General features: G+C 43.0%; 1 protein-coding gene across 1 annotated transcript in view; it reads right to left on the bottom strand.

The window, feature by feature from the left end:
• Positions 1 to 19,792, bottom strand: part of DOCK5 (dedicator of cytokinesis 5) — a 143,888-nt gene extending 124,096 nt beyond the window's left edge. The window contains exon 1 of the mRNA XM_032229966.1: positions 19,532 to 19,792. Within this exon, the coding sequence (XP_032085857.1) occupies positions 19,532 to 19,574 (43 nt within the window). The 5' untranslated portion in view covers positions 19,575 to 19,792. The remainder of the gene's footprint in view (positions 1 to 19,531) is intronic.
• Between the last annotated feature and the right edge of the window lie 4,550 nt (positions 19,793 to 24,342).

The following is a 24,342-nucleotide window of genomic DNA, read 5'->3' as shown; positions in this document are numbered from 1 at the left end:
AAATTGTGTGTCACAACTTATCGTCGGAAATACTGGTTTGCCCGAACTGGTAGCATTTTTCACTACTGGTTCGGGCAAACCGGTCCAAACCGGTAGCATTTTAGCCATGCTCCAGATGTTTTAACTATGAAAACTATCAGTCCAATCCATCCATCTATTGAGCTTCTCCCACTCTTTCTCTGCAGCAGTTAAATGGCAGGGATGGGCAGTTCCTACCTTGCTCCCGACAGGCTTTCCAGACAGACCTGATTGGAAGCATGACCAGATTTGCTAATTTTACTTTATTGCAAAGCTACATTTATGGAATATTGCTGGTCTGAGTGAAAGTACAAATCCCCCACTGTCTTCTTTACAGCATGAGAAGCTAGGAAGAGTCCTTTCTGAGCCTCCTTATCCACCCATTATGTAACTGTGGGCTATGCACTCTCTTATCTGCCTAGGCAGCACCTCTTTGTCCCGTCTCTCAAGATTTTTCTCACGTACCTGGAATAAATCTATATTAATTCTATCATATTCCCAGTTTATAGCCTTCAAAATAAAGCTCAGAATGAATGCATTCAGTCCTGAATACAGTATTTTGCCTTTTAAAGGTTCCCATTTAAAAAAAAAAATACAATCCACTCCTCCAGAAATCTCACATTCAGTCCAACAGCACTCTGCTGCTATCTGTCTCCCCTGTGGCTCTTGCAGACACAATAAATAAATAAAATGGAAAGATGTACACGGAGGTACTGCAAAAAAGTAGCCAGCTGGTTCCAATGGAAAATAACAGACCAGAGATCCAATCCCTGTTTGATATGACATATATACTCCATAGCCGTGATGGGGAACCTGTGGCATGCAGAGCCCTCTCTGTGGGCACACGAGCAATCGCCCCAGCTCAGCTCCACCGCACAGGTACACACGCTTCCCGCCAGCCAGTCGGGCCCATGCGTGTTGATTGGTGGGGTGGGAAGTGTGTGCATGTGCAGGGGTTGCACATGCATGCACGGGGTAGGGCGCATGCAGCGGGTGGGGGAGTGTAGCAGGGCACATGCATGCATGGGGATGGGCACATGGGGGTGGGGGTCATGCACGCATTGCATTGCATGTGCGCACTTTGGCATGCGAAGACAAAAAGGTTAGCCATCACTGCAATATAAGGAAATGATCCTCGTATACGATGTAATATATACTGGCAAATCAATGGCTTGTTCCATGCATTTTTTCACATTTATATACAATATTTTCCGACGCATGCCCACTAAAACTTTTACTGTCCTGAAGTCAAGATCCCGCCCCCCTTAACATGAACATCCCTTTACATCTTTTCAAAAGTTTGTGTTTAGGTTGAGCAAAATGTGTTCTTTTTTCCTCTCTTTTTCTTTTACGTAAGCAGCAAGTAGTGTGGTCAACTCCAATTAGAAGCAGAGATTTAATGACCTCTATTCCCCCTAAGGGATGGTAGAGCCTAAAGGATTTCAAACATGTTTGTATGCATTCAATCTGTGGGATCTCTTTGACTAAAATAATGAACTTAGACTTGGCTTAGAAATCTCTCTCTCCCCCCACTTCCCCCTTGCAGCCTTTGAGCCAAAGACAAGAAGAGCTCCTTTCTGAGCAAGCAAACCACTCTGCCTCTCTAGTGGCATTTTGGCTCAGGCCCGTAACCTGATAGAAGGCCCTCCCCTTAGCTTCTGTGCAGAACAAAGAGCTGTATTGATTGCCCTTGAACCAAACAGTTCCAGCCTTATTACATGGTTCAGGCAAGAAAAAGGAAGGAAAGAAAGAACAGAAAAGGAGGGGAAAAAAGAAAAAGAAAATCACAAAGGATTGCATGGGATAAAGAATTGCCTTCTTTCAAGCCATGCAATTTAAAAGTGGTATTTAGGCTGTTTTTCGGGGGGGAAAGAGCTGCTATGCGACCTACTTGCTCAGTTTGGAGCAAAACAACAGGGACTTTATTGAGAAGAAGTGGGAAGAGGAGAGGGCTCTTAAGCCACGCCCAAAGAGAAGGTCCTTCACTGCTACAAAGACTTTTGATCTCTGGGGAAGTTTTGAGATGCCATGCCTGGATATTAACCATATCAAAGAGGACAAGATAGGAAAGGACTGCACATTTTGGAAGAGGAGCCCCAGCACGCTATGCAAATCAGAAGTCAAGTACAGACGAAGCATTAGCAATATTTAACAGTTAATTACTTGTCTCTGTTTCATCCGCCTCCCAGGGTAATAAAACGAGAATCAAAGCTCATATGATGTCTTTAATTATTACTGTTGTGAAAGATTTATCACTGGTACTTTGCATGGTGACTCTGTTGCCCTTCCTTTCAAATCACATATCATGGCCCTTGTTTCACTATATTCTTTATCTATAATATTGATCGATCGCTCAGTCAGTCTACACTTGGCATTAATGTGTAAATGGTCCCTATTTTTCTACTTGCATTTTTACATGCTTTCGAACTGCTAGGTTGGCAGAAGCTGGGGCAAGTAACGAGACCTCACTTTGTTACGCGGCCCTAGGGATTCGAACTGCCGATCTTTCTGATCTTTTGATATTCTGATATTTTGGAAATTTTCTTATATATACTATAGATCAATTATCACCTTCTCATTGAGAAAAAGACAACTATGACTTAACTCTAGCAAACAAAAGTTATGCCAGCATAAAGTTAAACTTCTAAACTGAAGAAAAGACAGGTTCCTGGACAATGCATGGAATTTTATGACAACAGTGCTAGTAAAACCAGCCATGAGGACAGCAAAGTATGAAATCTTGTGAAGACACAAAGAAAAAAAGAAGAAAACAGCATATTTTAGGCAGTGCTGAAATTTCCCAGACAAAAAAGCCTCTTATTTGCTACATTCCTCCCTTTGCTCAAAGTTATGCCAAGCATAGGAAGAAAAAAAAAAGCAAGATGAAAAGGGAATTCATTGTCTAGGAGAAAAAGCAAACCACAAAGAGAAGCAGACAATGAAGATTGTTAACCGGGGTCCGGGTGAATGGATACGGCAAAGTGTTCAACTTGAATTGAGGAAATTAGCTTGCAAGGCTTCAGTTAACCATGAACCCAGAATGGGGCTCCAGAAAATCGCCAGCCTCCATGAAGAGGAAAGCTATATCTGGGACATTATTTCATTATAAATATTTTGTATAATCACTGAAAGGTCTTGCGACAAATTACAAAGAAACTTCAGGAGGGGTGCATGCTAAATATCAGTTGAGCACAGCCCAAAGGTAATTAAGTGTCAGTTGAATTTGTGCTCTAATGAATCCAAATACAAATTTGGAAGGAAAAAATAATAATAATTGAAACACTGCCAAATTAAACTAAAGTTGTCCGCTATTTAAAGGAGAAGCAGATAACCAGGAAGAACATCTTATATGGAGGGAAGGGAAAGGAGATGAGGTGAGGATCAAACACAAAGCATCATTTCATAAACCAAATAGGCCAAAGCAAATGAATGTGATGCCTCATTAGCCTTCTGAGAGGTCCACCAATTTTGGCTCACCTTCTAAGCAACCAAACATACGTTATTGCCAGGATTTGCACCATCCAAGAAATGAAGTGTGCCTTCAAACTTTGCCTAAATCACATCCAAACCTGGACTACAGTAACTGTCATGCCCAATGAATGTACTCAATTGTCAGAGATGATGAATTTTCCTTACTACAATTGTCCTCAACAGCTCATTTCCTTGGTTTTGCATATATACTTTATTTGCCTTCTAAATGTCTTTCAGTTTGCATGGATCTGTGTTTAAACTTGCTTACAATGATTTGTTTCCTGTCTATTTGATTTTGGAGCAAATACAGATCTCTGCACTTCATATATGGTTTTTAAGATACCCCCACTCTATTTTTATGCTATACCCTTCCATTGTATGGTTGAGAAGCATATAGCAATAGCACTAAGACTTATGTACCACTTCATAGTGCTTCTACAGCCCCCTCTAAGTGATTTACAGAGTCACCATATTTTCCCCAACAATCTGGATCCTCATTTTACCCATCTCGGAAGGATGGAAGGCTGAGTCAACCTTCAGCCGGTGAGATTTGAACTGCCGAACTGCAGCTAGCAATCAGCTAAAGTAGCCTGCACTAATGCACTCTTACCCCTGCACCACCTCGGCATATCACATGCACACAAACTGAAAATGGACAAAGGCAGTATAGCCAACAATCCGGAATTTAAAAGGGGGGGGTCAAGAAGTTACCAAGAAGCTACCACAAAAGCAAAGCTGCCCACAGTAGTTTTAGTAACATATGTTGATAGGAAGCTGATTTAATCAACAGCCCAAGATCCACAAAAAACTGAGATGCAATGAAAACCATCCAGAAAAAGATGGGCATTTAACAATGGGAACAAAATCACATTGTCAAAAATTGCCATGCCTAGAATTGGCAATTTCCAGCAAAACTATGGTGCCACCATGACTAGATATCTGAGTTTAACAATGCTCCCTCTTATTCAGAGTCTTTATCTACCTTGTTAGTACTTCAAAGAGAGTCAGAATTACCGTATTTCTCGGAGAATAAGACACACCGGAGTATAAGACCCACCAAGGTTTTGAAGAGGTAATTTTTTTAAACAGTAGGTAGATAGATAGAGAGGGAGGGAAAGAGAGAAATACAGTAGATAGGTAGGTAGAGAGAAAGAGTAGTTAGGTAGGTAGGTAGATAAAGGGGGAGACAGAGAAATAGAGAGAAATACAGTAGGTAGGGAGAGAGAGAGTGTGTGTAGGTAGGTAGAGGGATAGAGAGAGAGAAAGAGAGAGAAAGAGAGAGAGGAGAGAGAGAGAGAGAGAGAAATACAGTAGGTAGGTAGGGAGAGAGGGTAGTTAGGTAGGTAGGTAGATAAAGGGATAGAGAGAGAGAAATACAGTAGGTAGATAGGGAGAGAGAGTGTGTGTGTACGTAGGTAGGTAGGTAGGTAGGTAGGTAGGGGAATAGAGAGAGAGCAATAGAGAAAGAGAGAAATACAGTTGATAGGTAAGTGTTTCTGATGGCACAGCACTTGATCAATGTAATTCTCATCAATCAGTTAAAGAGCTTTCCAAAAGGAAAAAAAAAGTTTTTGCACTCTGCAAACCTCCCAAAAACGGCCCGTTTTTCATGAAAAAGGGCCCGTTTTTTGTCAAAAAAATTGCATGCATAGCCTTATGGAAGCTTATAGAGTGTTGCTGGGGGGGGGGGGCAAAAAACGGCCCATTTTTTGCTCATTTGTACCCTCCCCAGCCCCCAGGAGCTCTCTGAAAGCCTCCATAAGGGTATGCACAGCCATTTTGGTGAAGGGGGTGGAGTTTCTGGAGGCAAAAAATGCTGTATTCGGTGTATAAGATGCACCCAGATTTTCATCCTCTTTTTTGAGGAAAAAAGATGTGTCTTATACTCCAAAAAATACGGTTACAACAAGAATACTACAGCACTTTCCCTTGAATAAATAGAACTCACAAAACTTCTTCATTTTTCACAATCTGCCAGTAGAATGAAAAGTGCAAGGAAATAGTAAGAACAGGGGAGAAACAAAATGTGGAAAAAATCACACAGTTTGTCCCTCAAACAAAACATACAGTAAATCTCGAAGTTGAAATCCATGTATCTTAAAATTGCCCTGGTTGAGAAATACTGAAAAAGCTTTGTTTTGTCTAGGTAGGAAGGGAGAAGGCTGTTTAATTCCCTTGACCCAGAAATCCAGCTGTTTTGGAGTCATCTGCATGTAGCCCAGTTATCCTTAATTGAATACTCTAGAGATCACTGGATTTCAACTCCCAGCACTCTAAATCAAGATAATTTTGTTGTTCAACGTCTGGATTTCAGACTAGACCGTTGCTTCCCTCCAGGCTAATCTTTTCTCAAAAACTTACTGAGCAAAAAGAGAGAAATCAGAAGGACAGGGAAAGTAACTAACAAAATGATCAGGAGCAAAATGAAATTGTTCAGATTTGCAATAGATTTCTTACTATTTAAACATCACTCATATTTGACATGGTGGTTCATTGACTAAGACACTGAGTTGTCGATCAAAAAGGTCGGCAGTTCGGCGGTTCGAATCCTCAGCACCGCTTAATGGAGTGAGCTACCGTTACTTGTCCCAGCTTCTGCCAACCTAGCAGTTCGAAAGCATGTAAAAATGCAAGTAGAAAAATAGGAACCTTTGGTGGGAAGGTAACAGCATTCCATGTGCCTTCGATGTTTAGTCATGCTGGCCACATGACCATGGAGATGTCTCTGGAAAGACCTGGTTCTTCGGCTTTGAAATGGAGATGAGCACTGCCCCCTAGAATCAGGAACGACTAGCACATATGTGTGAGAGAAACCTTTACCTTTACCTACACATTATAATAAGTCAATATTCTATTAACTTTAGCTGTGCTTAATCAACAGGTGACTATTTTAGTTCCCCACTTCAAGAGTTTGTTTTTTTTAAAAAGAGACAATTCTACAAATCTTGGAGTCCCCTCTCTGCAGATACTGTTTCATAAGCAAGAGGTTTTAAAAATTAAGCTTTGAAAGCCAAACAACCAAATGAAGCATATGTGCCATAGCAAAAGCCCTGGATAGCATAACTTGGCAGAGAAGAATCATCCCAACAGAATCTTCTCCAAGATAAATCCAGGTGTTTATTGACCTAGTTCAGGGGTCGGCAAACTTTAACACTCAAAGAGCCATTTCCCACAGAAAAGAAAACACCGGGAGCCACAAAGGTCCTAACCGGAAGCCCCCTGTTCAATTCTGGAGCTGACCAGAAGTTCAGTTCCCCCACCATAGAGTCTCCTCCTAGAGCGGCATACTTTTTCCTCTACCTGTTATAACCAAAAGCCCTATCAATTGTGGAAACAATTGGAAAACCCTCCCCTTGCCATAGAGTCTACTCCTGGCGCACTGTGCTTCTCTCCCCCCCACCCCACCCCCACTGGAAGCTCCTCTCAAAATTGTGAGGCTGACTGGTGACGGAACTGCAGCAGAGGGAGGAAAGAGCCACATGCGGCTCCAGAGCTGCAGTTTGCTGATCCCTGATCTAGTTGATTGCCCCACCCAGACACTGATTCAGAATATGCATTACTTTACAGGCATTCATTTAAAAAAAACTAAGGTGGTGTTGAATGACATCAATATGTTAACAACAACAACAAGTCAAATCTCTGGATGAAATCATTCAACACTGCCCATTAGATGTTAAGCAGTTTGGGAGATAACAAAGCAGCCTGTGGACCCACAATTTAACTGCCTGCCAGAGGGAAGGTAACCATGCCCTATTATTAATTTCTTCAACTCAGCATCTAAATAAGATTGAGAGATTCAAAAGAGAGTGAGGTAAAATGAAGCCAAATGATGACATTTACCTCCACAAACTGTCTTTTACTTCACGTGGCAACCAAAACCTCCCCACTTCTAATGCCTGTGAGGAAAGGAACCTTAAAAGCCACCGTGGGTTGGACTTGGGATCAATTCTGAATTACTATGACTTCTTTTTAAAAAATAAAGTGCACGTTAAACAGTCAGTTTGGTCTAATGGTTAAGGTTGGCCAGGTTGGAAACCAGGAGTTCTAGTCTCATTTTAGGCAAGAAAACTGACTGGGAGACTTTGGGCCAGTCACTCTATGTCTCAGCCTAACTCACCTCACAGGGTTGTTGTTGTTGTTGTGGGGAAAATAGGAAGAGGAAAGAGAATGAGGTATCTTCGCTTCTCAAATCAGCCTTCCATCCTTCTGAGGTCAGTAAAATGAGGACCCAGATCGCTGGAAGCATTATGCTGATGTTGCAAACGGCTAGGAGAGTGCTATAAAGCGCTATAGAGCAGGGTGGGTTTTTTAAAAGAATATTTTTTTTAATGGATGTTTTAAAATTTAAATCAGATTTTTTAAAATCAAATTTATTTTAATAAAAAAGCTTTTGGAGTACAAATCTATCTAAAGATAAAAAATAGTAAAACTAAAGATAGATCTGCATTTAAGATACATTAATAATTTAGTTTAGTTATGTAGCATGAGGCTGTGTATTCTACAATATTTACATTTTTGGTAAACTCATTCAAGGAATCCAAGCTCTGCAAGCTGAGATAACACGCACTGCATTGATGCATTCACACAATTTCATAGTAACTATGAGATAAATCATAAAACAAAGTTCAGGAATATTCCTTTATCCCATTGTTTTGCAAATCTAGGTACACTACAAACTGCATGATTCTTTGAAGAGAAATGCATCTGTACCACCAGGCTCTAAGTGTGAGGAGGAAGGGCAAGCAATAAAAGTGAAAGCGAAACCTTCTAAGCAGCTTATAAATATAATATTAAAGAGCACCTGTCATTTGAGATCCATCATAGCAGCGGGCAGCCACTCACCTGCTGCCTGCCATGTCCCTCACCTTGTTGTGTCACTGCCACATCACCAGCCGTCCCATTAAAGTGAATTGGACTGTCGACAGGCATTCCTGCCTGTGAATTTTTTCTCAACTCCAGGTCTTTGAGAAGGAAAGGTAGCCGGCCAGGTGTGCAGCTCCTTCCCATAAGGACCATCTGGATTTTTATGTACAGACTTATTGTATATGAAGTAAGGTTATAGATGGGAGCACTGTACGAGAAAACATTTTTCATTCTCTGCTGTGTAGGGATTTTTTGATAAAATTGGTGGAATAAGCAATTTGTTTCTTGTTCTGTGTTTGTTCCCATGCTGGCAGATTTGAAGAGGACAAACTTTTGAAAGACTAGAAATGCTCTTTTGTGAAACATCAACAGCAGGTCAGAGGAGAAGGCACTATGGGACAGAGACGACAGTTGCTCTTTAAAAATTAGGATTTAAATCAAGTCGATTTAATTCAAGCCTTTTTACTAGTGATTTAAATCATGATTTAAATTGACTTGATTTAAATCAGATACCACCCTGAGTGGTATGTAAGTCTAAATGCTATTGCTATTATTTATTTTTTAAAAAACAATAAAGTGGGATTAAAAAACAATAAAGAGGGGATTAAAAATCTAAATAAATGAATTAAATAAATTAGGTAGGAGAATCTGTCCTAGGTAGAATATTGAATGGTTGGAAAAGAAGAATTTTTTTTGCTGCAGATCATGAAAACAAGATTTAGAGCAAAGCTATGGTTGAATCTGCTTCTACAGTGGGAACCTCCCAGATAATTATAACCATACTGCCAGGGTTCCAATTTAGTTGTAGCTGTACTCTGCTGTTTGCCTTACATAAGGGTATCTCCACTCTTTTTCCATCCACTCTTACCAAACAAGTACTCACTGATTTAAGATAAGAACACTCCCAAGCTGATTACATAGGCTATATTCTTTTCTACTTTACCTCTTGATTTTAAGTGATACCATCAAGGTCAGATTTCTGGTTGTGGATTTGGGGGGTGTGTGGAGAGGGAGGAGAAGAGGTTAGCCCACCAACCCCCAATCAACAGAAAGATCTAGGGTAAGGGGTTCCAAAATTTAAAGTAGAACATGTCCTATGTAAAGGATAGTCCTCATAGAACTAGTATAGTCCTAATATATTTTAATGAAAAGGAGGAGGACTAGGGGTGATATGATACCAGTGTTCCAATATCTAAGGGACTGCCAGAAAGAAGAGGGGGTCAGCCTATTCTCCAGAGCAGCTGAAGGCAGAACAAGAAGCAAAGGATGGAAATAAGGAGAAATTTCCTGACAGATCAATCACTTAATGGAACAACTTGCCTTCAGAAGCTGTGGGTGCTCCATCACTGCAGGTTTTAAAGAAGAGACTGGACAGCCATTTGTCTGAACTAGGCTAGGAAACCACCAAGGTCACTTCCAACTTTATTCTGCTGCTCTGTATTGTAATACTAGACTTTCTGTTTACATGTCGAAGAACAAGAGTCCATCATCTGCTCCTCCGTGCACAAAACTCCTACTGAGCTCTTGAAGACAGTGTTGGATAACAGCCACCCATGCAGTTGAAGACAACGTGTGGTTTGGAGAACCCAAGAAAGCTCAAACACAACTTGAGGATCTGTCTTCCCGCCATGTGTGGCCACGTCCCACCTTTTTACCCCAAGGCAACAGCTGTGTTCTATCTCATAGATTTAGAGCCACTGAAAATTGCGTCATTTAGCATGTTGCAGCATAACTTCTTGAATGCATTGAGAGCGATTGTTGTTTTGTTCTTGCTCTCTAAAGAGATCCTTGTTTCATACAAGCGTCTAAGCAGTGGCAGTTCTAAATTGGATTCTGAACTCATAAACTAGCAATTACCAATTGCTCCATTGCACACACACACAAACACACAGACACGAATATGCATAAATTATACTCTTAAGGGAAATTACCTCCAGTTTAAGAACCACCAAGCTAAAACATAGTCTTAAGTTAGAGGAGCTGTTTTCCATGGACCAAAGTCACAATTATCTTCCAAGTCAAGAGTTATGAACAATAATATTAGAAGTATTAATGACTTCCAGGAAAGTGTAGTCTTATTATTTCAGAATCTCAAGAATTATATTGAGAGGTCTCTGAACAGCAAACCCTTCCTATATATTTTTTACTCTTGCTGTGAGTAATGAGTCTATTGTAGCTTCTAGAGCAGGGGTGTCAATCTCAAGGCCTGGGGGCCAGATCTGGCCCTCGGGGTGCTTAGATCTGGCCCACTGGGCCACCCTGGAAACAGCAAAGGACTGGCCCACGCTGCCTCTGCCAGTGAAAATGGAGCTCAGGAGAGCTGCATGCAGCCTCCCGAGCTCCATTTACACTAGCAGAAGGTTGCAGGAGGCTGTCGCAGCCGAAAACGGGGCTCGGGAGCCCGTTTTCTCTGGCAGAGCACTGGAGACCACCAGAGGCGCCCCCGACACGAATGATATAGAGCTGGCCATGCCCACCCCGGCCACACCCACGCTGCCCCCTTCCCCCCAAGGTCAAACACAACCCTGATGCGGCCCTCAATGAAATCAAGTTGGACATCCCTTTTCTAGAGTTAAAGCATTCCAATTAAATGCTTTTGTTTTGTGGCAAAAGTGGCAAAGTTACTTCACTGAATCCATCTCCATCCAGAAAAGATATTTGTTTTACCGTAAGTAAACAGAATAAGCAAATTGCAAAGAAGGGAAAGATCCTGTCTTACAACCAGAGGTGACATTGCTGTGGAATACTAAAAAAAAAACAAAAAAACCTTCATTGCTAGCCATTTGTTGGGACCATGTTGGAGTTCCATGAATCACTTTGAGAAAGTCTATATCCAGAACTGCTGAAATTGGTCCCAGAGGGCCCGATCAGAATGTCCTGGGAGAAATGAAATAGTGCTCCAGAATTCTACCTTTTTAAACTCATTCACAGTTTATAAAACGGGTCTTGATTTCTTTCTATAACTAATGGATGGTTTTATAATGCAAGTGGTCCTTGACTTCATTCAAAGTTACAATGACACTAAAAAAATGACTTATGACCTCCCCCCCAACTTATGACCATTGCAGCATCCCCATGGTCATGAGATTTACACTCGGATGCTTGACAATTGGTTCATATTTATGACGGTTGCAGTGTCCTGGGGTCCTGTGATCACTTTTTGTGAGTTTTAGAGTTTTATTGATTTGTATGCCGCCCACTCCCGAAGAACAAGGGAGGGGGGATAATACACAAACAACATATTAAAATATACAACAGTCACAATTTCCGAGGGGCTGGATATTTCGAGAGCCCCCCGGCCTGCTGGAGCAGCCAGGACTTAACAGCTTTGCGGAAGGCCGGGAGGGTAGTAAGGGTCCGGATCTCCATGGGGAGATCGTTCCAGAAGGCTGGAGCTGCAACAGAGAAGGCTCTCCCCCGGGGAGTCGCCAGCCGACATTGGCTGGCAGATGGGATCCGGAGGAGACCTAACCTGTGTGATCTAATCGGCCTATGGGAGGTGATCGGCAGGAGGCGGTCTCTCAGGTACCCAGGTCCGATGCCATGAAGGGCTTTATAGGTAACGACCAGCGCCTTGAAGCAAATCCGGAGACTGATGGGTAACCAGTGCAGCTCACGGAGGATAGGTGTAACATGGGTGTACCTGGGTGCACCCACGATCGCTTGCGCGGCTGCGTTCTGGACCAGCTGGAGTCTTCGAACACTCTTCAAGGGCAGCCCCATGTAGAGCGCGTTACAGTGATCTTCTGACAAGCAAATCAATGGGGGAATTAGATTCACCTAACAACGGTGTTACTAACATAGCAACTGCAGTGATTCACTTAACAAATGTGGCAAGAAAAGTCATTAAATGGGACAAAACCTACTTAGCAAATTTCTCATTTAGCAACTGAAATTTTGGGCTCAATTGTGGTTGCAAGTCAAGGACTACCTATACGGTTTAGTCACTATATGGCTTTTCACTTTTTCTCTTGCCCTGTTCTTCCAAAGAAGCAACCAATTTAGCTGGGATATTTTCCAAGATCACTCATGCAGGTGGTAGGACTTTGGAAGTCTTCTAGTCTACCTTCCTGCCCAAGGAAGGATACTTTAGCCTCAAGAGCATTTTATTATACCAACAATATTAATTAAAATTGAAAAGCCATACAGGAAAGCCAGCTCATCAATGACTCACCGGAAGCCAGAAACTAACATGAAGGTGTGCAGATTAAATATGGTTTTTGTTTCCATTTAGATAAGGCGGCAAGCTATTTTCATCTATACATTGCAAATACATTTAGAACTGATAATGAGGCAATTCAGTTTACAGAATCAACAAAAGCTCAGAGAAAGTGAATAATGATGCTGTTCACCCATCTCGACCTAGGTCACTTTGAAGTAAAAGCTGGACATCAATGTTTGACTACTATTCACTTAAAGATTGATCAAGGCAAACAAAGGTTTTCTCACTTGCATACTAGTTCATATTGCAACAAAACTCCGCATTGGCGACAGGAAGGCCATCTGGCCAGTAAACACTCTGCTAGCTCCATTCAGTTGCCCAGACTCCACCCCACAAAGGATTATGGGGTCATTAAAAGAAGATGACGATACTAGTTTATATTGCAGGGTCCAATCTGGGTTGATTTTGTCTTCCGAACTTCCGGATTCGCTCTGGAGCCCATCTTCAGGGAACTTCTACATAACTGCAGATGCCGCACTAAAAAAATGTTAACCAGGGTCTTGTGTCACCAGGGTAGAAAAAAATGGGATTTTCCATTTGTTTCCCCCACTGAGGGAAGTAGATTAAATGGTAATAGGACGCTTAATAAACTTCTCATCTTTTTTTGGTCAATCATCAAAACTAGAAGAATACAAAGACTGTCCAAAAAGCAGCTGATTATCTCTTCCCGTCTGCTCTCAATTTTAAAGGACAGCATGTAATCTTTTAACCTTTCCTCCTGTATGTTATGTGGGCAAATACTTAGGTACTTCATTTTTCCCCCTAAGGGACGCTGAGTTCCCACTCAAAATTCCCTATTAGTCACCCAACTTAAAATGATGGAGAGTAGGCACTGAGAAATAACACACTTTCAATATAACTGAAACATACTGAAAAATCTCTACGGTTATTGTACACATATAAGTGAGGCTTAAATGACCTTGTAGTTTAGTGTCTTGTGGCAACTCTGCCTATGTTGTACAATTAGTCAATTCCATTAATCTAGGATATGTTTTATTTGTTTGGACAACAACACTATGCCAATCAAACAATTATCTTCTCTTTGGTTTAGTGTGCAGCATGTACCCAGCCAACTGTAAATTTCAGCTGAATTTAACAGAACGTCTATTTCATATTTTCACTTTTTGTTATTCTTATAATTAAGACATTATAATTTTGAGTGAGGAAGAGATCTCACAGATTGCAGTTTTATGTACAGGTAGTTCTCAAGTGAAGACCATTTGTTTAACAACCATTTGAAGAGTGCTGGAAAAAAAATGGTTGCAAAAAACCCCATTGCAACAATCATAAAATTTGGATCCTTGGCAATCAACATGTGTTCACAATGAGTTCGGTGTCCTGAGGTCACATGATTGTCATCTTCCCAGGCTGTTTCTGACAAGCAAAGTCAGTAGGGGAAACTGGATTTGCTTAATAACTGTTGCAATAAAGGTCACGAAATTAGATGTGCCTTGTTTAATGACCCCATTGCATACCGCTGGACTTTTTGGTCCTAAATCGGAGACTCCGTGTACATGTATTGAGATGCAATTGCATTGAATTTGATAGTATTTTCTCCAAAGTTAAAAGGGGGTTGCAATCAGTTAATCACTAGAGGATATGAATAATATTGTATTTCAGTTATACTGTATCTCAGAATATATAAATACACTGTTTTGTGTTCTTACTGTTTTGTGTTCTTACATTAATTTAAGGTAATGGTTAAATATATATATAAAAAAAAGTTCCTCTTTTTTCAAAGTTCCCTTATGTGAGGTTCAGATTTAGTATTCACTGAAAATCAATGGAACCTCAATGAGCCATGACTAATTCACCACGCTGATTTCAATGGGTTTGCCGTAAGCATGATCCTGACTCAAACCCTATGATTCAATTGGTCCCAAATTTCACAACCGGGGAGAAATAATTCATATTTTTAAGCAGATACTTTAAAAAAATCTAATTTTCATAGTATTTCTGAGGCAAGTAATGGAGGGAGGGATTTCAGAAGGACTTCTGTTATTCAACCAACTAAGCAGACTGGAAACTCATTTTTTCCAAATGCTTTTGTAACTTTGAAGTGTCACTAAATGAACTGTTGTAAAACAAGGACTATATCCTGTATCCATGCAAGCATTGGCTGTAATTTGTACCGTTCATTAGTTATTGCTTCTTTGAGTGGTGCGATGGCATAGAGGGGGAGATCTCACCTCATAAACAGGAGGCTGTGAGTTCAATCCTAGGTAGAGGCAGATATTTCTCTCTGTGGGCACAATGCTGAATATAACTCCGCATTGGCGACAGGAAGGGCATCCAGCCAGTAAACACTCAGCTTCATTCAGTTGCCCAAGATTCTACCCCACAAGGGATTACAGGATGTTTAAAAGAAGATGATTAGTTATTGCTTCTTTATTTCCCCATGCAATTCAAACAATCTATGGAACCATGATTTGCTTAAACATGCTTTACTGAATTGTCTGGGTATGTACAACCTGCTACACTGTAGACCACAGATTGCAAACTGCAATAGGTAGTTACACACAGCTCTCAAAGCTAAATCATCCAGATTAAGACATAAAATGAATCTACCACTCACCCAGTCAACATGCTTGCTCTTAACCGAGATCACCAAGCATTTGTCTGAAAACCTTTTAAGGCTATTATTGCTACCACTTTCTAATTCTTTTATTGACCTTGACTGGTTAGCTGTCTTTTGCTACAAATAATATACAACAATTCTTCTTAAAAGTGCAGAGAAAAGCAACAAAGCTGATTAGGGAACTGGAGGCTAAAACATATGAAGAACGGTTGCAGGAACTGGGTATGTCTAGTTTAAGGAAAAGAAGGACTAGGGAGACATGATAGCAGTGTTCCAATATCTCAGGGGTTGCCACAAAGAAGAAGGAGTCAAACTATTCTCCAAAGCACCTGAGGGCAGAACAAGAAGCAATGGGTGGAAACTAATCAAGGAGAGAAGCAACTTAGAACTAAGGAGAAATTTCCTGACAGTTAGAACAATTAATCAGTGGAACAGTTTGCCTCCAGTAGTTGTGAATGTTCCAACACTGGAAGTCTTTAAGAAGATGTTGGATAGCCATTTGTCTGAAATGGTATAGGGTTTCCTGCCTAGGCAGGGGGTTGGACTAGAAGACCTCCAAGGTCCCTTCCAACTCTGCTATTGTATTGTATTGTATTGTATTATGTCATCAGATATTTTGTGGTAATAAGTTACCCAACTGAATTCATGTTATGACCCCAAACTACTTTTGATCTGGTCACTCATTGGATGTCTCAGAATTCCAGAATGATATTCCCTTTTTCCAATTCCCCATGCAACTCAACCTTTCTTCTGCTTTGGGTATACAAATGGTACATGCTATATTGCTTCTTTGCAGCTAAGTAAGCACCAGCTCACATACAAGGAGGAAATGCAAGTAGCAGCTCTGTGGGAAAATCCAAGAATTGCAGAAGTGCAAACGTTTTGTTGGAAACAACAGTTTTAATGGGGAATTTCCTAAACAGCTCACCGAAGACCCACATTTTCTATGTAACGCTAATATATTCTGAGACAAATAATCAAAATACAAATTTCCAGAAATATTATTCTAAAATTTTCAGATCAAGATAACAGCAATAGAACATACATTTTATGTCATTTCTTGAATCAATTAACTAAAGATGTTGTCATGAGTATTCTCTAGGAAGAAAAAGATATACTAAGTCAAGGGAGTCTTGTGGATTTCAACTCCCATAATTTTCCATCCATCCATCCATCCATCCATCCTATTTGCCTGCCTGCCTGCCTGGGGAATTCTGGGAGTTGAAGTTCGCAAATCTGAAAGTTGCCAAGGTTAGACACCCCTGCACTAAGTGAAGCCATCCAAAAATCTATACAGGTTAAAAGATATGGTTTTTTCCCCCTAAGATCCATAGAAATCAAAGGATAGTTCCAGTGCTGGGAAAAATATCAATAGGACTGAAAGTTTCATAAACAGAATGTTAAGCACTCGTGACTGTATGCTGGAAAAAGAGACTAAAATACAGGTAACAGAATAACAGACTTGGAAAGGACCTTGGAGGTGTTCTAATCCAATCCCCTCCTCAGGTAGGAAATCATATATCGTTCCAAACAAATGGTTGTCCAATCACTTCTTAAAAGCTTCCCACAACTTCTGGAGGCAAGTTGTTCCACTGGTTAATTGTTCTGTCTGAAAATTTCTCCTTAGTTCTAGGTTGCTTCTCTCCTTGATTAATTTCCACCCATTGCTTCTTATCTTGCCTTCAGATGCTCTGGAGAATAGCTTGACTCCCTCTTCTTTGTGGCAACCCCTGAGATATTGGAACACTATTATCATGTCACTCTTAGTCCTTTTTTTCATTAGACTAGACATACTCAATTCCAGCAACTGTTCTTTATATGTTTTAGCCTCCAGTCCCTTGAAGGCAATTTTCAATTTGCAGCTACTATATGTTTAGCAACTGTCTGAAGTAACGGTAGCGGTTTTTAAAAAAGGAACTTTACAACCAGTCCTCACACTTACAACTGTTGCAACATCCCCCATGGTCACATGATCAATATTTGGGTGCTTGGCAACCATCATATATTTACAATGCTTGCAACCAGCCGTTTACAATCTTAGTAGACTTCCGACAAGCAAAGTTAATGGCGGAAACTGGATTCACTTAACAAACATGTGATTCACTTAACAAACATGTGATTCACTTAACAACCATAGCAAAAAAATAGCTACTCCAACTCTCTGTAACCCTTTAAGGTTGATCAGGCTGGAGAAGAGCAAATGCTCTTCAACCTCAGGTAGCAAGTGTGAGTTATTATGAACCTGAATTCAGGCTTCCTAAAAACATGAGGAAACAAAACATTTGGTGGGGGAAATATTCAGCTTCAGGCCTACTTATGATTTTCAGTGGAATTATTTTACACGATGTGTGAATCAAAGAGCTCCCGACATTGCAAATATCTCAGTCATTAATGAGTAGCTGCTACTGGCTTGGAAACTGCTCCTAAGGCCCACGATCTTTTACTTGAGGAACAAACCAGAAGGCGTCACACTGGACTGGATTGGACTGCCATTTGTCAGAAATGGTGTAGGGTCTCTTGCTTGAGTGTGTGTGTGTGGGGGGGGTTGGACTAGATGACCTATAAGGTCCCTTTCAACTCTGTTAATCTGTTACATCTTCTTCACTTTTGCCTAACTGCCTTGAGTTGTTGTCCACCTTGATTTCCAAGTCATCAGCTCTCAGAAGAAAAGGACAGATATAATAAAGTTAATGTGATGGTAAAAGAAAAATAGGAGGAGGAGGAGGAGTTTCCAGGTCTTGTTTGGGCTAAAAGTGACCCTGAGTTCTGGGAAAACACAAGATAACTACGGCTCATCGTAGGAGAATTCTCTAAGGAGAATTTTACTGACAGTTACAATAATTTATCGGTGGAATGGCTTTTTCCCCAAGAAGTTGTGGGTGCTCCAATACTGGAGGTTTTGAAGAAAAGATTGAGCCACCATTTGTCTGAAATGGTATATAGGGTTTCCTGCTTGGGATGGACTAGAAGACCTCAAGACCTCAACTTCCCTTTGTTATCCTGCTAAAATGGCTTATGGAGAAAAACAGCATTTAAATTCTGATGGATCACTTGAGATGGCCTTGTGCATGGCACCAAAGTGAAGGGTCCATTGTTTGAGTACATAACCTTTCACATCAACCCCCCCTCCCCAAACTAGCGCACCTCTGCACTCCCCATTAATTAATCTGATGTAACTGAATATTTACGGCTGAGGCTGACAGCCTTTCAGTGCCTCCCATCGGGCTGTATTGGAGGTTAATTAAGCCATGGCAAACAATATTCCAAACCCCCAGCCTTTGTTTTCTCTCTTTGCAGTCCCAAAGGTGACTCACAAGCTCCCTGGCACTAAAAATCCCATGGGGTGGGGTAGGGGGTTGGGTGGGGGTAAGAAGGAAAACAAAACGATCTGTGGGGTCCTTGTGGTCTCTGGGCTTGTTTGCTTGCAGATGTTTCATTACCCAACTAGGTAACATCATCAGTATATATGTTGCAATGTATAACAACATAATTATTTGCAAAAGCAAAAGACATGCACAGCAAAGCAGGCCACAGAAACGGTGAGGCTGCATATGATTTTATCTTATACAGCCCTTCAAAGACTGATGATGTTACCTAGTTTGGATAAAGTGCAAGAAAACAACCAAGTTCAGAGAGCACCAAGGACCCCCTAATTTTAACCCTGAGCTACAAATATTCTCCTCTATGGACAAAAGCATCTATTTTCCCCCACCCCCACCCCATCTGAGCTATGCAACAGATCAAAAGAACCTTAAAGGATAACTAACCAGCCCAGGTTGGGCGATTGGAATCCCTAGTATAGGCATCCTGCGTGAGCAGAGGGCTGGACTAGATGACCTCCAAGGTCCCTTCCAACTCTGTTACTGTTCACTCCCTCCAATTCCCATGTCTCTCTACCTCCTGGCTGGGGATAATGGGAACAGGGAGCCCTGCCCGTCTGGAAGGTGGTTTGGCAAAGTTGAGGAAAAAAAAGAGGCTGCGGAAAGAAGGAGGGAGAGAAAAGGCGTTTTTCCCCCTACCGCCGAAAAAAAGCATCGGAGGGTGGGGTCTCGTTTCCCACTCCCCGGCTGCGAACCGATTGGGCTTCGCACCAGAAAACCGGCGGGATCTTTCCGGCGCCCGAATATATCAGAGCGGGAGTCAGTGAAGCCTCTCCGGGCCAAGCAGGAAGGAGGACAGAAAAGGAACAGAAAGAAGCGAGCTGATGGGAGGAAGGAGAGAGAGAGAGAGAGAGAGAGATCCGCCCCGCAATCTCTGGACTGCATGGGAAAGTTCCGGGCAAAGGGACGGGCCGGCGACACGCATCCTGCACGTGGGAAACAGGGAGGCGTGCGGTGTTTGGGGAGGGGGAGCTCAGAGTGGGCCCCCCGGGGACTCACCCACGCCATATTTCTCCCGCTTGGTGGGGATCCAGCGAGCCATGCCGATGCTGGGCTGGAGGGGGGAGCCTCGCCCCTCCTGCTGCTGCTGTTGCTGCTGGCCGAGCCCCGGCTCCGCGCTTCAACCTCCGCCGGCCTCGGGAGCCTCCAGCTCGCCTGCCATAGTCGGGGTGAACCCGGTTGCTGGCTGGCTGGCTGGCTGGCTGGTCCGCTGCTGCGCCGCCTTCCCCCTTTCTCTGCCCAAGTTGATTCTCCAGCCGCCGCCCGGTCTGCTTTGGGAAGTCCAACGGCCCGCCTTCTCTACCGAGGGCAGCCAGACGAGCAAAGGGCGGGCGCTCTCCGCCTCTTGCCGGGCGGGATCACCTGCTCCGACGGCCTCTCTCACTCTCTCTCTCTCTCTCTCTCTTTTCCCCTGCCCGGGATGGGAATGACTCGGCCGCCCAGGACGACGCTTTGGTGGGTCCGTCCGCGCCAGCTTCGGACCTTAATCCGAGGAGCTGCCGGCGCAGAAGTGTGTGTGTGTGTTTGTGTGTTTAATGCATGTGTGTGTGTTGTGTGTGGTTCTTGGGGTTCCCCTCTCACGTGTCTTTCCCAATATTTTTGCCATTTGGGGGGGATTTCTCCTCCTCCCCCCCCCATCCCCAAGCCTGCTGGTCCTTCCCTTCCAAACGATGACCTTGGGCCAATACTGGTAGTCCTCGATTTACAACAGTTCGTTTAGTGACCGCTCAAAATTACAATGGTCTTGGAAAAAGTTTTTCACACTTAACAACCATCATGACTGTAGTGGTAATGGTCATCATTACAGGTCATTACAACAATGGTCATTACTGACCATGACTGTTTCTCAACCTGAGTCGTTTTAAGATATTTGACTCCAACTCCCAGAATCCCACCACCAGCATGGCCATTGGCAGGTATCCTGGCACAGGTAGTCCTTGATTTACAACAGTTCATTTAGCGTCCGTTCAAAGTTACAGCGCCACTGAAAAAAGTGACTTACGATCATTTTTCACACTTCTGACCATTGCGGCATTTCCATGGTCACATGATGAAAATTCAGATTCTTGGCAACTGACTCATACTTATGACGGTTGCAGTGCCCCGAGGGTCATGGGATTCCCCACGTTGTGACCTTCTGACAAAGTCAATGGGGAAGCCAGCTTCACTTAACAACCATGTTATTAACTGCAGTGATTCACTTAACAACTGTGGCAAGAAAGGGTTGTAAAATGAGGCAAAATTCATTTAACAAAGGTCTCACTTAGCAACGGAAGTTATGGGCTCAATTGTGGTTGTAAGTCAAGGACTGCCTGTATTCATTTTGCCCTTAGAAATAAATTTGTTGTTGAACAGCATTTCTCAACCGCAGCCCCTTGAAGATGTGTGGACTTTAATTCCCAGAATTCCCCAGCCAGCAACAGGAATTCTGGGAATTGCAGTCTATGCATCTTCAGGGGGCTGAAGTTGAGATACATTGGTTTGATATATAATACTCTGCTCCAATTGAAATATTTTGAACTACAATTCCCATCCTCCCTATCCAAAAGTCTAAACCGAGTCTTCCCTGATAGTCTTAAGGTAGGGGAAAATTCTAAACTTGTTCCAAACTTGTGTTGTTCTTGGCTTGAAAGGAGCAAGTCCAGAAAAGGACACTGGTTTCAGTTTAGATCTGGCCTGGTGGCTAAGGAGACCCACTTCTTACCATGGGCAATGTGTGCAAGACACCATGGATTCCTCCACCACATTTTCTGATGTGCAGGGTGCATAAATCCAGGTATGGCATGCAAGGCTGCGTTTACATGCCACCGTAACCCGAAAGAGAGTTGGATATTTTCTAATTAAAAATATATATTTGGTTTTGTCCCTTGGAATGCCAGTTATATCCGACTGCAACATTGTTCCAGCAGAGAGAAAGTTATTGCAGTTTTAATGTAAAACAAGCATATATTTTTTTTAAAAAAGTATACACTGCACCTTTAAAGATACAGCTGCTAGGCTTGGTCAGCTGTTTCAGGAATATGTAGCTGAAGGGCACCTTACATGCATACAGCATTAGTCATCCTAGAGGACTGATACACCCAGCTCCTAATTAAACAGGCAAGCTTTCATGGCAGTGTCTCATCCTGGTGCTTCAAAGCAGCCTACTGCTTGTGGGCTGGGACCGATCCATACAGAACCCGGCAGCTCTTTTTTAAAATAAGGCAAACACTCCCTACTCCCCACCTTTGCATTTTAATCTGGACTTTAGAGTAAGAGGTGGTTCCTATCTTCCTTGATTCACTCTCCTTATCAGAAACGAAGTGGATTTAAGGATTAGAAGGCCTCACATGACCACAATTTCTGGCTGGCAAGATAGATTCAGAAGGTCGAGATTCAGATATTACGTTCTTTTTAAAAAGCAAAGGAGTAACCCAACCCTGGAAGCTAGGAGTGACCTCTTGGGAAAACCAGGAAAGCTAAAACTTTCCAGTTCACTTCTTTTAATTTAGTTTAAGTATTTATTATATCCCATCTTTATTATTTTTATAAATAACTCAAGGCGGTGCACATACCTAATATTCCTTCACCCTATTTTGCCCACAACGGCAACCCTATGAATTGAGTTGGGGTGAGAGAGAGAGTGACTGACCCAAAGTCACCCTAGGTCAGTGGTTGTCAACCTTCCCAATGCCACGACCCTTTAATACAGTTCCTCATGTTGTGACCCCCAACCATAAAATTATTTTCATTGCTACTTCATAACTGTAATTTAGCAATTTTCCATTGGTCTTAGGTGATCCCTGTGAAAGGGTCGTTCGACCCCCAAAGGGTTGAGAACCACAGGTTTAGAACCGCTGCCCTAGGTCTATTTCATACCTAAGGTAGGACTAGAACAGTGATGGCAAGCCTTTTAGACATCGAGTGGCGCAGCAGAGACCTGAAGACGGGAGACCCGAGAGGGGGGGCATCCCAACACCGGTTCCACCACTAAACCGCGCCCGACTAAACCGCGTCGCTGACGTCATCAACAGGGCGACAACAGCGCAGAGACAGAAGCACGCTGTAAACCCTAAACCTAAAATTAACCCCTAAATCTAAACCTAACCCCCCTAAACCTAAACCTAACCCTAAACCTAACCCTTAACCTAACCCTAACCCTAATCCTAACCCTTAACCTAACCCTAAACCTAAACCTAACCCTAACCCTTAACCTAACCCTAAAGCTAACCCTAAACCTAACCCTTACCTTAAGTTGAATCGGCTTGCTTTCAAAGCGCTATTTAAAGCGCCCTTCCTTCTCCGCACTGGCTGTTGCCGCCCTGTTGATAACGTCAGCAACGCGGTTTAATCGGGCGCGGCTTAGTCGAGCACGGTTTTGACGGGTCACGCCCAACACCGGCAGCGCAGCAAGAGGTAAGATCTTTTTCTTTCGTGAGATTCTTATTTTGTTGTTTGCAAGGGAAAAGAAGCTCAGGAAAGAAATCCCATGGAGATCTGACCTGGGCCAACTGTGCACGTGCTAGCGGAGAGGGCTCCATGTGCCACCTCTGGCACACGTGACATAGGTTTGCGATCACGGGACTAGAACTTACAGCCTCCTGGTTTCTAGGCCAGCACCGTAACCTTAACCAACTGGCTCTTTAGCGAGCAATCTTCCTTGAGTTAAGCTCAGTTCCTATGGATGTCACAGACTGATTCATACCATTTTGTTGACCATCAAGCCAACACTTAATGACACTGCTTTCTTTTGGGATTATTTTACTTTACTTTCAGTTTAGTCTATAGCCCAGGGATTTCTTAAGAGCAGAGGTGTCAAACTCAAGGCCCAGGGGCTGGATCTGGCCCATGGGGTGCTTAGATCTGGCCCGTGGGGTCATCCTGGAAACAGAGAACTGGCCCATGGTGCCTCTGCCAACAAAAATGGAGCTCGTGAGGGCCACGGATGGCCCTTCCAAGGTCTGTTTTCACTGGCAGAGGATTGCAGGAGGCTATTGCAGGCCAAAACAGAGCTTGTGAGCCCATTTTCACTGGCAGAGCTCTCAGGCCACAACAGGCACCCCTGACAAGAGTGAGGTTGAGCTGGCCATGCCCATCTTGGCCCCTCAAGGTCAAACGCAACCCTAATGCCCTCAATGAAATCAAGTTTGACACCCCTGTCTGTTCTGACCTAGGCTTCCACAAACCACAAAGCAGACTCCTTGTCCTTAATGAAAAACACTTTTCACTAAGTTACTGTGAATTCCTCTCATTCCTATCTAGCAAAGCCTTTCAAGGGAGGATTTACAGTCCTTATCTGGCTTGGAGAGCTGACAGACCAATATCTGCAAAACTTGGCAAGGAGTCTCAGAGAGTCAGGAACCAATGAAGCGAACTAATGGTCTCCTGCAAACTCCACTCCCCCTTTGCTCCTCTTTTATTCCCTATGGGAGGAGCCATTCATCGTCCACCTGTGGCCTTACTCCCAAGTCGATTCCTGTTGTTTAGCTGTTCCATTCGCCTGGCAACTCTGTGCATGCGCACACTGGGAACAGGCTCCAGCTGTTTGTCTGCCTCACTGATGTCTGGCTCTGAAGGCAGCTGATAACTGTCAGATGGCCTTGGCCCCCTCTCCGCCTCCAACACAGAGCCCTCATCAGAGCCTTCCCCAGACTCCAGGACTGGCCCATGTCCCTCCCCAACCTCCTCACTGTCCGAATCAACAGCAGGTGAAAACGGAGCTCAGGAGCCCGTTTTTGCTGGCAGAATGCTCAGGTCACCACAGGTGCCTCTGACAAAAGTGCCGTTGAGCTGACCATGCCCACATTGCCCCCCCCAAGGTCAAACCCAAC

This window comes from Thamnophis elegans, chromosome 13 (assembly GCF_009769535.1).
Source record: "Thamnophis elegans isolate rThaEle1 chromosome 13, rThaEle1.pri, whole genome shotgun sequence".
NCBI lineage: Eukaryota > Metazoa > Chordata > Lepidosauria > Squamata > Colubridae > Thamnophis > Thamnophis elegans.
This window is presented reverse-complemented; position numbering and strand designations above follow the sequence as displayed.